We start from the raw sequence: 13350 nt of genomic DNA on the forward strand, positions 1-13350 counted from the left end.
TGACACCGTAGCAGTAAGTGGGCTAGACTGACACCGTAGCAGTAAGTGGGCTAGAGAAACCTTACTTACCGCTAAGCCTCCATCCCTACTATTGACGTCCTGAACGCACTGAGAGTGCTGAGGGCAGTTAGCACACTGAGAGTGCTGAGGGCAGTTAACGCACTGAGAGTGCTGAGGGCAGTTAGCACACTGAGAATCCTGAGCGCACTTAGCACACTGAGCGCACTAAGCACACTGAGCGCACTTAGCACACTGAGTATCCTGGGCGCACTTAGAACACTGAGCGCACTTAGCACACTGAGCATCCTGAGCGCACTTAGCACACTGAGCGCACTTAGCACACTTAGCGCACTGAGCGTCCAGAATGCATTGAGTGTCATGATTGCACTTAGCACACTGAGCGCACTGAGTATCCGCAGTGCACTGAGCGCACTGAGCGTCCTGAGCGCCCTTAGCGTCCTGAGTGCACTGAGCGTCCAGAGCGCACTGAGCGTCCTGAGCGCACTGAGCGTCATGAGCGCCCTTAGCGTCCTGAGTGCACTGAGCATCCTGAGTGCACTGAGCGTCCTAAGCGCACTGAGCATCCTGAGTGCACTGAGCGTCCTGACCGCACTGAGCATCTTGAGCACACTTAGCGCACTGAGCGCAATTAACATACTGAGTGCACTGAGCATCCTGAGTGCACTGAGCGTCCTAAGCGCACTGAGCGTCCTGAGCGCACTGAGCGTCCTGAGCGCACTTAGCACACTAAGCGCACTGAGCGTCCTGAGCGCACTTAACATACTTAGCATCCTGAGCGCACTTAGCACACTGAGCTCACTAAGCATCCTGAGCGCACTTAGCACACTGAGTGCACTGAGTGAACTGAGCGCACTAAGCACACTGACCGCACTGAGCATCTTGAGCACACTTAGCGCACTGAGCGCAATTAACATACTGAGTGCACTGAGCGTCCTGAGCGCACTTAAATTACTTAGCATCCTGAGCGCACTTAGCACACTGAGCGCACTGAACATCCTGAGCGCACTTAGCGTCCTGAGCGCACTTAACACACTGAGCTCACTGAGCGTCCTGAACGCACTTAGCGCACTGAGCGTCCTGAGCGCACTTAGCACACTGAGCTCACTGAGCGACCTGAGCGCACTTAGCACACTGAGCGTCCTGAGCGCACTTAGCACATTGAGCTCACTGAGCGACCTGAGCGCACTTAGCACACTGAGCTTCATGAACGCACTTAGCACACTGAGCGACCTGAGCGCACTTAGCACACTGAGCATCCTGAGCGCACTTAACATACTTAGCATCCTGAGCGCAATTAGCACACTGAGGGATCCTGAGCGCACTTAACACTCTGAGCTAATTGAGCGTCCTGAGCTCACTTAGCACTCTGAGCGACCTGGGCGCACTTAGCAAACTGAGCGCACTGAGCGACCTGAGCGCACTTAGCAAACTGAGCGCACTGAGCGTCCTGAGTGCACTTAGCACACTGAGCGCACTGAGCGTCCTGAGTGCACTTAGCACACTGAGCGCACTGAACGTCCTGAGCACACTTAGCACACTGAGCTCACTGAGCGTCCTGAGCGCACTTAGGACACTGAGCGTCCTGGGCGCTCTTAGCACACTGAGCACACTGAGCATCCTTAGCGCACTTAGCACACTGAGCGTTCTGAGCGCACTAAGCACACTGAGCGCACTTAGCTGTAGAGGCGGTCGCCTATGGGGTATGGGTCGACCGACCACGTGGTAACCAACATACATATGAATGGGTGTAATAATAAGGAAGACAGTTGCTCACCTCGAGCTGAAGTCTTCTAGGGGCGGGCTGAAGCAATGCGACGCCTTCTCAGGGTGAGGATGGGCGAGGTCCAATGGTAGCTGGCCAATACTCGGTGCCGGGTAACCACAGTCCAGGAGGCGTCACTATCAGGTGTATCTGCGATCAGGTGCGGTTCTTCTCTGTCTCCAGGTGTGCCCTGAGGGGGGGGGGGGGGAGATGCGCACAGTCACTGTGTAGGGCCACCAGTCAGGAGCACCGAGCATGAGATATATTCCTGCTGGCGGGCATTTTGAATGTGGTTCCCTCCATACTCCCCCAAAGCAAGGGGTGTATTCGAAACTTAATTTAATCTTAGTATGTCCTTTTGGAAAGTATCCTCCACTGGCTTCACATTGAGGGGTGGAATGGTATATATATCAACAGAAGAGAACGTTTTCGGTTTAACTAAAAGAAAATATGTAAATTTAGATGCAGTATGTGCTTTCTGAAATTGTTCATAATTACTGTACTGACATTGTGTGATTGATCTTATTCTTGTAATTGAACGTGGTAGTACTATTTTTGTACACTGAACTGATCATGATTTATTTACACTTACACTACACTGCAACTTTTTTGTTCTTTCTTTCTTTCACTCCTAGGGATTCACCCTAGTAATTGTCCTCACACCTTAGTGCTGCCCCTTGATTATGGTTCCTTCCGTGACAGAGCAACACTTTACACAACTCACCCCCTGGATCCCAAGGGAAAGCAATTGGATCTATGCGTTTTAGGAACTGGCCTACTGTTAGTTTTTCTTTTACTTTCTTCTGAACACGCGTTTCCAAATTGTGTTTTAAAGAGCCTTGCTTCCTGTAAGGAATTAGCTCCTTCCTGTAGTTCCTCTTGCTACAATTACATTTCTCATTGAGCAGCTCCTGTAACCTAACTCCCTTAAAATGAGATGAGAAGATACCCCTAATGTCCCTGCTCTAGAGTCTTAATTAATCTTCCTGATGGTTGCCTGTTCAACATTGCCGCTTCCTGGTCCTGATCTGTTTGTGCAGTAACGGCAAGGTTCTGAAATGCCACTTCTGTCCCGCACTGGAGCACTGAAGGAACGTCACCTGATGTATTCCCACCTAGCGTAGCCAAGCTCTGCTGATCATCTTTGTCCGTATCTGCTACTTCTGCCCCTGAATCCAATATAATATTAATGTCTGAACGAGCCACTTCTTCTAATCCCTCCTCTGAAGATTGGATATTTGTCTGGGCAGTCTTCTGCCCTTGATCAGGTTGTTCTACTAACGTATGGTCCTGAAGTACGTTCACTCCCCTGGTCCTGCACTCTATCGTTGAAGGAACATCACGTGGCGAGCTTTCAAGCTGTATAGATGAAATCTGCTGACCCTCTGCAGGGTTATTCAATAATGACGAGTGAATCTCATTGACTTTTAACATTAGATTACTTACAACGTTCCGGGGCCGTACTCAAAGTAGACAATGCGGGCCTGGTGGTGGCTGGGTCGGATTTAGGCCTAATGAACCGACCCGTTCATGTTTAAAAACTAATTCTCACCATTGAATGAAACATGAAGCTTATTGTTGGCATGTTCCCCCTGTTTGCAGCCTTCATCACAGTCACCCTTGGATTTTTGGCAGTCCCGAGCAAAATGACCCTCGTCCCCACAGAGGTAACACTCATTACTTCGCCTAGGTGATGGGGTGCGACGATCACGAGGTGACAAAAGAGCGATTGTAAGATGCCTCAACCCCTTATACTCATCGTCCAATTTGCCTCAACCCCTTACACACATCGTCCAATTTGCCTCAACCCCTTACACACATCGTCCAATTTGCCTCAACCCCTTACACACATCGTCCAATTTGCCACGGATTCCTGAGAGTCCCGAGACCACTTCGTCCAATTTTGCATCCATACCCTGCCAACTTGTTGGGCTTCGTATCTATGCCAGCAAAAGAGGGAGAGCCTGATCCAGCATTTGTTTGCCGGGAGAGCCAGTTACCATCACCTGATATGCTAGCAGCTGGTGATGAATCTGGAGAATTTGAGGGCGTCCGTGAACGGAGGCGAGAAGCAACATTACTCCTGGATGTCTGTTCGTTTCGGGAAGGTCTACCCACAGCATTTATCTGCACTGATGGGCCTTGGGACCTCTGCTGATGGGAACCATATGAGGATGAACCTGCTGACCCGTGAATAGCAACAGAGTTACGCTGAAAAGTCTGAGCCCTATTAATTGCCTTTTCCATGGGTGAAATGTTAACGTTGGAAATATATTCTGCTAAGCGCTTATCTAGCAATCCCTGGCCAAATCGTATGATTGTCATCTGCTCTTTATCCCCCCTCTCTAGGTGCTTGTAGGCTCGGTGAGCCAGATGCTAGACTATTAGCCCATTCAAAAATTTCCTCACCAGACTCCTGGTGGGCCTGAGAAAATTTCATTATTGTCACATTTAAAACTTCCCTATCCCCAAATCGCTTTACCAGCTTATGCATCATGTGAGTATAATCAATTGATGGTTCTCGGTCTAGTATCCGGTTCTAAAAATCAATGGCATTGCCTTTAAGACACCAACCCAAATTTGTCAGGGAAGTAGTTTCGCTACAATCTTTTTCTGCTGCATAGGACGTGAAACGGTGGTGGAATGAAGTCCAATCTGATTTACCATCATAGTCCAACTCCCGAGGTGGGGGGCAGAACGAGTTACCCCGTCGGCCCTGACCAGTCCACCGGCTAGGAGACATGGAGTCATCGGAATCTGAATTCTGGGAGCTAGCCAACAACCATCGAGCTGGGCGACGAGTGGAATGAGATGACCTCTTAGTCGAAGTGTGTCCCTGTCGCATAAAATGAGCACTACGCAACCCCTGGGTATCACGAGGTGGAGACGTATGTCTGCCCTGCCTGCGTGCAACAGCACCCCTCCCCCCCACCAGGACAACTGAGGCATGCCCATCAGTTGATGGTGAGTACGAACGTCCTCTAACATTTGGTTCTACTATCTTGTCGAAGCTCGAGCCCTGAGGGAACGGGTCCGTGTCAAAAGATATTGCGTTCAACAAGGGCATTGTAATCTTAAGGTGAGAGATATGATAAATGTTGTCTGCCGTGATTGTGCGTGTGTCTAAATCTTACAATTCATTTGGCCAGTGTATTAGGCATTATTAGGTCACTGACGGCGAGTTAATACATATGCAGGACATCTTGCAGAAATCGAAAAGCCGAAGCTCAGAAATATTTTCGGACAGAGTGTACATTCACAGCCAGATTAATCACACAAAAATAAAAGTAAGACACGCCAGGGAATAGACCTAAATTCTAGGAATGGTCAAGAATAGTATTCCACATCCAAGAATGTAACTAATAGTTGCAGGTGACGCTTAGAAATTATCCAGTATGTTTGAGGTAACCATTCACTGTGTCAATTAAAAAAAACGGAGAGAATGGAGAAAAAATAGGGTGGGCCCCAATATTTAGGATTACCTGAACCCAATGTTACTCCCGCCCAGAACGTTTAAAACTTGGATCACACTTGGTATGGCCTTGAACACTCATTATGACTGGATAATCGTAAGTTCCTACACTCAACTTGATCATGTGCTTAAGTCTAGGGTCATGCACTTAAATCTAGGACGTGTCAATGTGTGGCACTCTTAAAAACACAAGTTAGGCAAGGATATTTATCACTTATTTCTAAGTACTTCTCTGGTCATTGTAGGAATATCACATGCATTTATGTTTCCCTAAAAAGTGGAAATTTGTAAACCACAATGTTTCAGGTTTTAATATTTCTGTATTTAAATTATATATATTCATTAGTATCACTCAATTAACTCTAGATACATCAGTATGTCTCATATATTTCAGGTAAATGTATTTAGCTTCATTTAAAACTAGATTTATGTACTTATATCGATATCTACCAATGTATATATATTTCAAAGTTCATGCACCTATTAATTACCCAAAACATGTATTTCAGGTGAATGGAGAACTTGATGGTACACACAGGGTAGAAATCAGCGCTCCTTTAATCAGTTCTAGATACACCAGCACTAGTTTTCTTACATGTTTTCTTGACACAAAGTCTCCCTGGAGTCATATATATAAGGAAAATTCGTGCAGAAAATTTATAATACAGCACAACGAGGTGCAACAAACACTTTTGTAGAGATGAAGCCACTTGCTCCTCTGTGACCGTGAAGAAACAATAACCCAGCCCGGATACGCTCGTGAACGGCGGGGCTGAATCCGTGAGTTGGTAACCTCTTCCCCTCTTCTTGATAAAATAAAATAAAGATTGCAGAAAACTTGAAATTGTGAGGTAGAATACTATGAAAAATAAGAAATGCAGATGAAACCAAAGATATAATTTTTAGTGATAAGTAGGAACGCCAACTGGTGGGGCGGACGCCAACAGATGGAGCGGGCCGGCAGCATGTAGGAACAAGTATGGCCGCGGCTGGGCCAGGTGATGGCATCGTCTTGAGAACAATGAATAAATATTTGCCAAATTTAAAAAAAAATAGACAAGATTGCCCAAAATGGAGAAAACTGATACTGCGAGTAGGGCAAGTTCAGGAGCACAGATATGACGAAATATAAAATCACATAAAATGCAAGCAATGGGGAATAAAGCACAGATATCGAAATCAGGGACCACAATATCTGAGACAACGCAGCTGAAAAGCATATATCAATTCCTAGCAAACCGGAGAACATCTATGTTCTCCGGTTTGCAACCGACGACAGTAAATGTTACTGTGCTGTTGAACACGAAGTTTCAATCAGATTCAGCAGGATAATGATGCAGACAGCGTGGCGAGGTCCTCTTGATCACCGTGTAGGCCGATTACTCACTGCGCCAGTGTGGAGGCGGTCGCCTATGGGGTATGGGACGACCGACCACGTGGTAACCGACATACATATGAATGGGCGTAATAAGAAGGAAGACAGTTGCTCACCTCGAGCTGAAGTCTTCTAGGGGCGGGCTGAAGCAATGCGACGCCTTCTCAGGGTGAGGATGGGTGAGGTTCAATGGTAGCTGGCCAATACGGGGTGCCGGATAACCACAGTCCAGGAGGCGTTACTAACAGGTGTATCTGCGATTAGGTGCGGTTCTACTCTGCCCCTCTCCGCCTCCTCCGGGCATGCATGTGAGTGGTGCGCAGACGTATGGCGCAGGACTACCGTCCACCAATCTGGAGCACATATTGTGCTTGCGGGCACAATATTGTGCTTGCGGGCACAATATTGTGCTTGCGGGGCACAATATTGTGCACATATTGTACACAATATTGTACACAATATTGTGAGCACATATTGTGCTTGCGGGGGTTGAGCCGAAGCTCAACTCCCGCAAGCACAATTAGGTGAGTACAACAATTAGGTGAGTACATAACATGAGAGATATACCAATTGGCGAGCACTTTGAATGTGGTTCCCTCCACATAGCATACTGAGCATCCTGAGCGCACTTAGCATACTGAGCGTCCTGAGCACACTGAGCGTCCTGAGCACACTGAGCTCATTGAGCGCTTTGATCGCACTTAGCACACTGAGCTTCCTAAGCATCCTTAGCGCACTGAACATCCTGAGCGCACTTAGCACAATGAGCTCACTGAGCGCACTTAGCACACTGAGCGTCCTGAGCACACTTTGCACGCTGAGCGTCCTAAGCGCACTTAGCACACTGAGCTCAACTGAGCGTCCTGAGCTCATTTAGCACACTGAGCATCCTGAGCGCACTTAGCGCACCGAGTTTACTAAGCACACTGAGCGTCCGGAGCGCACTTTGCTCACTGAGCGTCCAGAGCGCACTTAGCACACTGAGCGTCCTGACCGCACTTTGCACACTGAGCGCACTTAGCACACTGAGCTCACTGAGCATCCTGAGCGCAGTTAGCACACTGAGCATCCTGAATGCACCAAGCTTACTAAGCACACTGAGCGCACTTTGCTCACTGAGCGTCCAGAGCGCACTTAGCACACTGAGTGTCCTGAGTGCACTTAGCACACTGAGCGTCCTGAGCGCACTTAGCACACTGAGCGTCCTGAGCGCACTTAGCACACTGAGCGTCCTTTGCACACTGAGCATCCTCAGCACACTTAGCACACTGAGCTCACTGAGCATCCTGAGCGCACTTAGCACACTGAGCGTTCTGAGAGCACTTAGCACACTGAGCTCACTGAGCGTCCTGAGCACACTGAGCGCCCTGAACGCAAGTAATAGGGATGAAGCATCAGCGGCGCCATAGGATTTTTTGGAATTGTTTCCAAAACATTGCTCATGTTTCACTGGATTCAGCGAACTTAGGAATAGCGTCGCTTGTGCCTCCAACCCGTTCTCGCAAATTTAATAAGTCAATATTGACTTATTAAATATGTGCATAGGTGACATACTTAACATAATAGATACCCTTAAAAAGATTCATAGAAAACACCGACCTTACCTAACCTACTTAGTATGTTAAGATAAGCATCTTATTGCTTCATAATTACAATTATTACCTAACCTATAATAGGTACGGGTTAAGTAATAATTGTAATTACGAAGCAATAAGATGCTTATCTTAAGATACTAACAAGGTTAGGTAAGGTCGGTGTTTTCTATTGAATCTTTTTAAGGGTATCTATTATGTTTAGTATATCACCTATGCACGTAGTTAATAAGTCAATATTGACTTTACGAATTTGCGAGAGAACGGGTTGGTGCCTCACCCCTTTTAGCCCGAAATTTGCAGTTTTATTGTCACAACCGTTTAAAACCCAATTTTTTCAGACTCTTATTGGTTGCTGTCACACCTGATCAAGTTTTTCAAAAGACCATTTTCAGAGAATACTGTCATAGAAGTTTTTACTTTATATCCGTTTACTGCTGTATCACATTTGGTTTAAGACCTAAATTATTCAGAGAGTAGTTGAAGACCGAAATTATCAGAGACCAGTTGAAAACCGAAATACTTCAGAGTTCAGTTTAAGCCCAAATAATTTCAGAGACCAGTTGAAGACTGAAATTTTTTCAAAGTTCCAGTTAAAGACCGAACATTATTCAAAGACCAGTAAAAGACCAAATTTGACAGAGTCCATTTTAAGACCAAAATTAGTCAGAGTCTTGTTCAAGGTCAAATAATTTCAGTCTCGTTTCAAGGTCAAAATTAAAAGTCTTATTCAAGATCAAGTATTTTCAGTCTCATTCAAGATCAAATATATGTAGTCTCATTTTGTTTTCAGCTGCGTCACAGGAATTAAGACTGAATTTTGTCAGAGTTTAATCCTCGCTGAGTTCTTTAGAGTTCTTATGGATATAATAAATGAGCAGATATTTTTTTAAAAGTTCATCAGATATTAGCTCTTGGACCCAACTCTATTCATTGTATAATGTAACTTCGTTACTAATAGCACAATTTTAGCCCAATTTTAAACAGTCATATTTCAGACGTAGTAAATCAGATCAAGTCAGATAAGCGAGTTCTTGCTCCCGTCCCCCACCTTACTTTACCCCAGTAACTTATTTTACTAACAGTTCAATCCCCCTGAAATTTAAGACCGCAATATTTCAGACATAGTACAATAAATCCAAACAATTACCGAACTCTAGCTCCTGTCCCCGCCTTAAAACCCTGCCGCGTATCTTCGTTTAATACAAGATCAATTTCCCTGAAATTTAAACCTGCTGTATTTCAGACATAGCTAATTACAACAATTTAATTACCGAGTTCCAAGTTCATGTTTCCCATCTGAGTTCTCTTGCGTATCCCTCTTTAGTACCAGGGCTAATTTTCCAAAATTTAAAGCAAACATACTTCTAACTGATTAAAATAAAGAAAACCCATTTACCGAACCTCTAGCTCTTGTCCCCGCCTCAGTTTGCTTCTGCAAGTTAGTTATTACCATTCCAAATCCCCATGAGATTGAAACAATAGTTATTTCACATGTATCAAATAAGATATACACAGTTTCAGAGTTTGAGCTCTTGTCCTCTTTCTTAGTTCTCTCCTGTAAGTTAATTATTGCCAGGGCAAACCCCTGAGATTTTAAAACTCGCTCTATTAGAGATCCATTTAAAATAAATCAAAGCAATGACCGAGTTTGGGCTCCCGTCACCGTCTTAGTTTCTTCGTTAATAATTGATCAATTTCCATAAAATTGAACCCCCCTATATTTCAGACCCTGTAAAATAATTAAAAACTCATACTGACCTCTAATTCCCGTCCTCCGTCTTAGTTCTCCGTTCGTCAAACATATTATTACAGAACAAGAAAGTAACTCTCACCCCTTACCTTATTAAAGCGAACATAACCTCTCCTTCAATACTCTTGTTTACACAGCAAAGTAAATATTCACTAACGAGGTCATCATCACACGGTTACTTGTGTTACTTGTTTATTTTATCCTTAAATGTTTACTTGTTTACGTGACTCTCCAATGTTTACTTGTTTACTTGACTCTCCAATGTAACTTGTTTACTTGACCCTCCAATGTTTACCTGCTTATTTGACCATCCATTGTTTACTTGTTTACTTGACCCTCCAATGTATACTTGTTTACTTGACCCCTCCAACGTTTACTTGTTTACTTGACGATACAATAATTACTTGACCTTCCAATGATTACTTGTTTACTTGACCCTCCAGTGTTAACTTGTTTACTTGACCCTTCAATGTTTAATTGACCCTCTAATGTATACTTGTTTACTTGACCCTCCAATGTTTACTTGTTTACTTGACCCTTCAATGTTTAGTTGTTTACTTGTCCTCCAATGTTTACTTGTTTAATAGACACTCCAATGTTTACTTGACCCTTCAATGTTTACTTGTTTACTTGTTTACTTGACCCTTCAATGTTCACGTGTTTACTTGACCCTCCTGTGTTAACTTGTTTACTTCACCCTTAAATTTTTACTTGATTCTCTAATGTTTACTTTTTTACTTGGCCCTCCTATGTTTACCTGTTTATTTGACCCTCAAATGTTTACTTGACCCTCCAATGTTTAATTGTTTACTTGACCCGCCAATGTTTCTTGACATTTCAAACTTTACCTGTTTGCTTGACCCTCAATTTTTACTTGTTTACTGGACCCTTCAATGTTTAATTGTTTACTTGATCCTCCAATATATACTTGTTTACTTGACTTTTCAATGTTTACTTGTTTACTTGACCATCCAATGATCAATTGTTTACATGACCCTCCAATGTTTACTTGTTTATTTTAGCCTTGAATATATACATGCATACTTGTTACTCAAATGTTTAATTGTTTACTAGTTTACGTGACCCACCAGTGCTAACTTTTTTACTTAACCTTTCAATGTTACTTATTTACTTGATCTTCCAGTGTTAACTTGTTTACTTCACCCTCCAGTGATAACTTTATTACTTGACCCTCCAATGTTTACTTGACCCTCCAATGTTTACTTGACCCTCCAATGTTTACTTGACCCTTACTTGTTTACTTGGACCTCCAATGTTTACTTGTTTACTTGACTCTCCAATGTTTATTTCTTTACTCTACCCTCCAATGTTTACTTTTTTACTTAACCGCTCCAATGTTTACTTCTTTACATGATCCTCCAGTGTTAACCTGTTTACTTGACCCTTCAATGTTTACTTGTTTACTTTACCCTTCAATAATACTTGTTTACTTGACCATCCAATGTTTATTTGACCCTCCAATGTTTACTTGTTTACTTTACGCTCCAATGTTACTTGTTTACTTCATCCTCCAATGTTTACTTCACCCTTCAATGTTTATTTGTTTACTTTACCCTTCAATGCTTACATGACTCTCCAGTTTTTACTTGTTTAATTGACCATCCAATGTTTACATAACCCTCTAACTTTTAATTGTTTACTTGACCCTCTAATGTTTTCTTGCTTACTTGATTCTCCAATGTTAACTTGCTTTCTTGACCCTCCAATGTTTACATGTTTATTTGACCCTCCAATGTTTTCTTGACCCTCCAATTTTTACTAGTTTACTTGACCCTCCAATGTATCTTGACCTTTCAAAGTGTACTTGTTTACTTGACCCTCAAATGTTTACTTGTTTACGTGACCCTTCAACATTTTACTTATTTAATTGCTTACATGATGTCCAGTGTTTACTTGTTTATTTTATCGTTAAAGGTTCACTTGTTTACTTGACGTTCCAATGTTTTCTTAACCCTCCAATGTTTACTTGTTTACTTGACCCTCCAATGTTTACATCTTTATTTGACCCTCCAATGTTTTCTTGACCCTCCAATTTTTACTTGTTTACTTCACCCTCCAACGTTTACAGGTTTACTTGCCCTTCCAATGTTTACTTGTTTACTTGACCCTCCAATGTTACTTATTTCCTTGACTCTCCAATATTTACTTGTTTACTTTACCATCCGATGTTATTTGTTTACTTGAGTCTCCAATGTTTACTTCTTTACTTGACTTTCCAATGTTTACTTCTTTATGTGACTCTCCAGTGTTAACCTGTTTACCTGACCCCTTCAATGTTTACTTGTTTACTTTACCCTCCAATGTTACTTGTTTACTTCACCCTCTAATGTTGCTTGTTTACTTCACCCTCCATTGTTCGCTTGACCCTTCAATGTTTACTTGTTTACTTTACCCTCCAATGTTTACATGACTCTCCAGTTTTTACTTGTTTAATTGACCATCCAATGTTTACATAACCCTTCAATTTTTACTTGTTTACTTGACCCTCCAATGTTTACTTGTTTACTTGATTCTTTAATGTTAACTTGTTTACTTGATTCTCCAATGTTAACTTGTTTACTTGACCCCTCAATGTTTAATTGACCCTCTAATGTTTTCCTGTTTACTTGACCCTAAAATGTTTACTTTTTCTTGACCCTTCAATGTTTACTTGTCCCTCCAATATTTACTTGTTTACCTGACCCTCCAGTGTTAGCTTGTTTACTCAGACATCCAATGTTTACTTGACCCTCTATTGTTTACTTGACCCTCCATTGTTTACTTGATGCTCCAATGTTTACTTGTTTACTTGACCCTCTTGTTTACTTGTTTATTTGATCCTCCTATGTTTACTTGATCCTCCAATTTTTCTTGACCTTTCAAAGTGTACTTGTTTACTTAACCCTCCAATGTTTACTTGTTTACTTGACCCTACAATGTTTACTTGTTTACGTGACCCGTCAATGTTTACTTGTTTAATTGCTTACTTGACCCTCCAGTGTTTACTTGTTTATTTTCTCCTTAAATATTTACTTGACTCTCCAATGTTTTCTTAACCCTCCAATGTTTACCTGCTTACTTGACCATCCAATGTTTACTTGACCCTCCAATGTTTACTTGACCCCTCCAACGTTTACTTGCTTACTTGACTCTCCCCCCCCCTCCCTGTCCAGCTCGTTGCTACCGTGAGGGGGTTTGGTGCGCGGCTGCCAGAGTGTGATGCTCCTTGGGTCGGTCCCCTGTCCTTTTGTAGCCTTGTACTCCTGCTGCTGTCCTCACAAATTTTCCTGGACGCCTTTTCCTTTTCCTTTTGTTTCGTTTTTCTCCCCTCCCCTCTTCTCCTTTCTCATTGTCATTTCCTGCTAACCTTTTGCC

At 43.1% G+C, this 13350-nt stretch overlaps 1 protein-coding gene across 1 annotated transcript; it reads left to right on the top strand.

The window, feature by feature from the left end:
* The first annotated feature begins 378 nt into the window (after window positions 1-378).
* Window positions 379-1347, top strand: LOC138370130 (uro-adherence factor A-like). Its single transcript, XM_069334119.1, has one exon. It carries the CDS (start codon window positions 379-381, stop codon window positions 1345-1347), a length of 969 nt encoding a protein of 322 aa, XP_069190220.1.
* The last annotated feature ends 12003 nt before the right edge of the window (window positions 1348-13350 follow it).

The sequence above is a fragment of the Procambarus clarkii genome, chromosome 31, assembly GCF_040958095.1.
Source record: "Procambarus clarkii isolate CNS0578487 chromosome 31, FALCON_Pclarkii_2.0, whole genome shotgun sequence".
NCBI classification, from domain to species: Eukaryota; Metazoa; Arthropoda; class Malacostraca; order Decapoda; family Cambaridae; genus Procambarus; species Procambarus clarkii.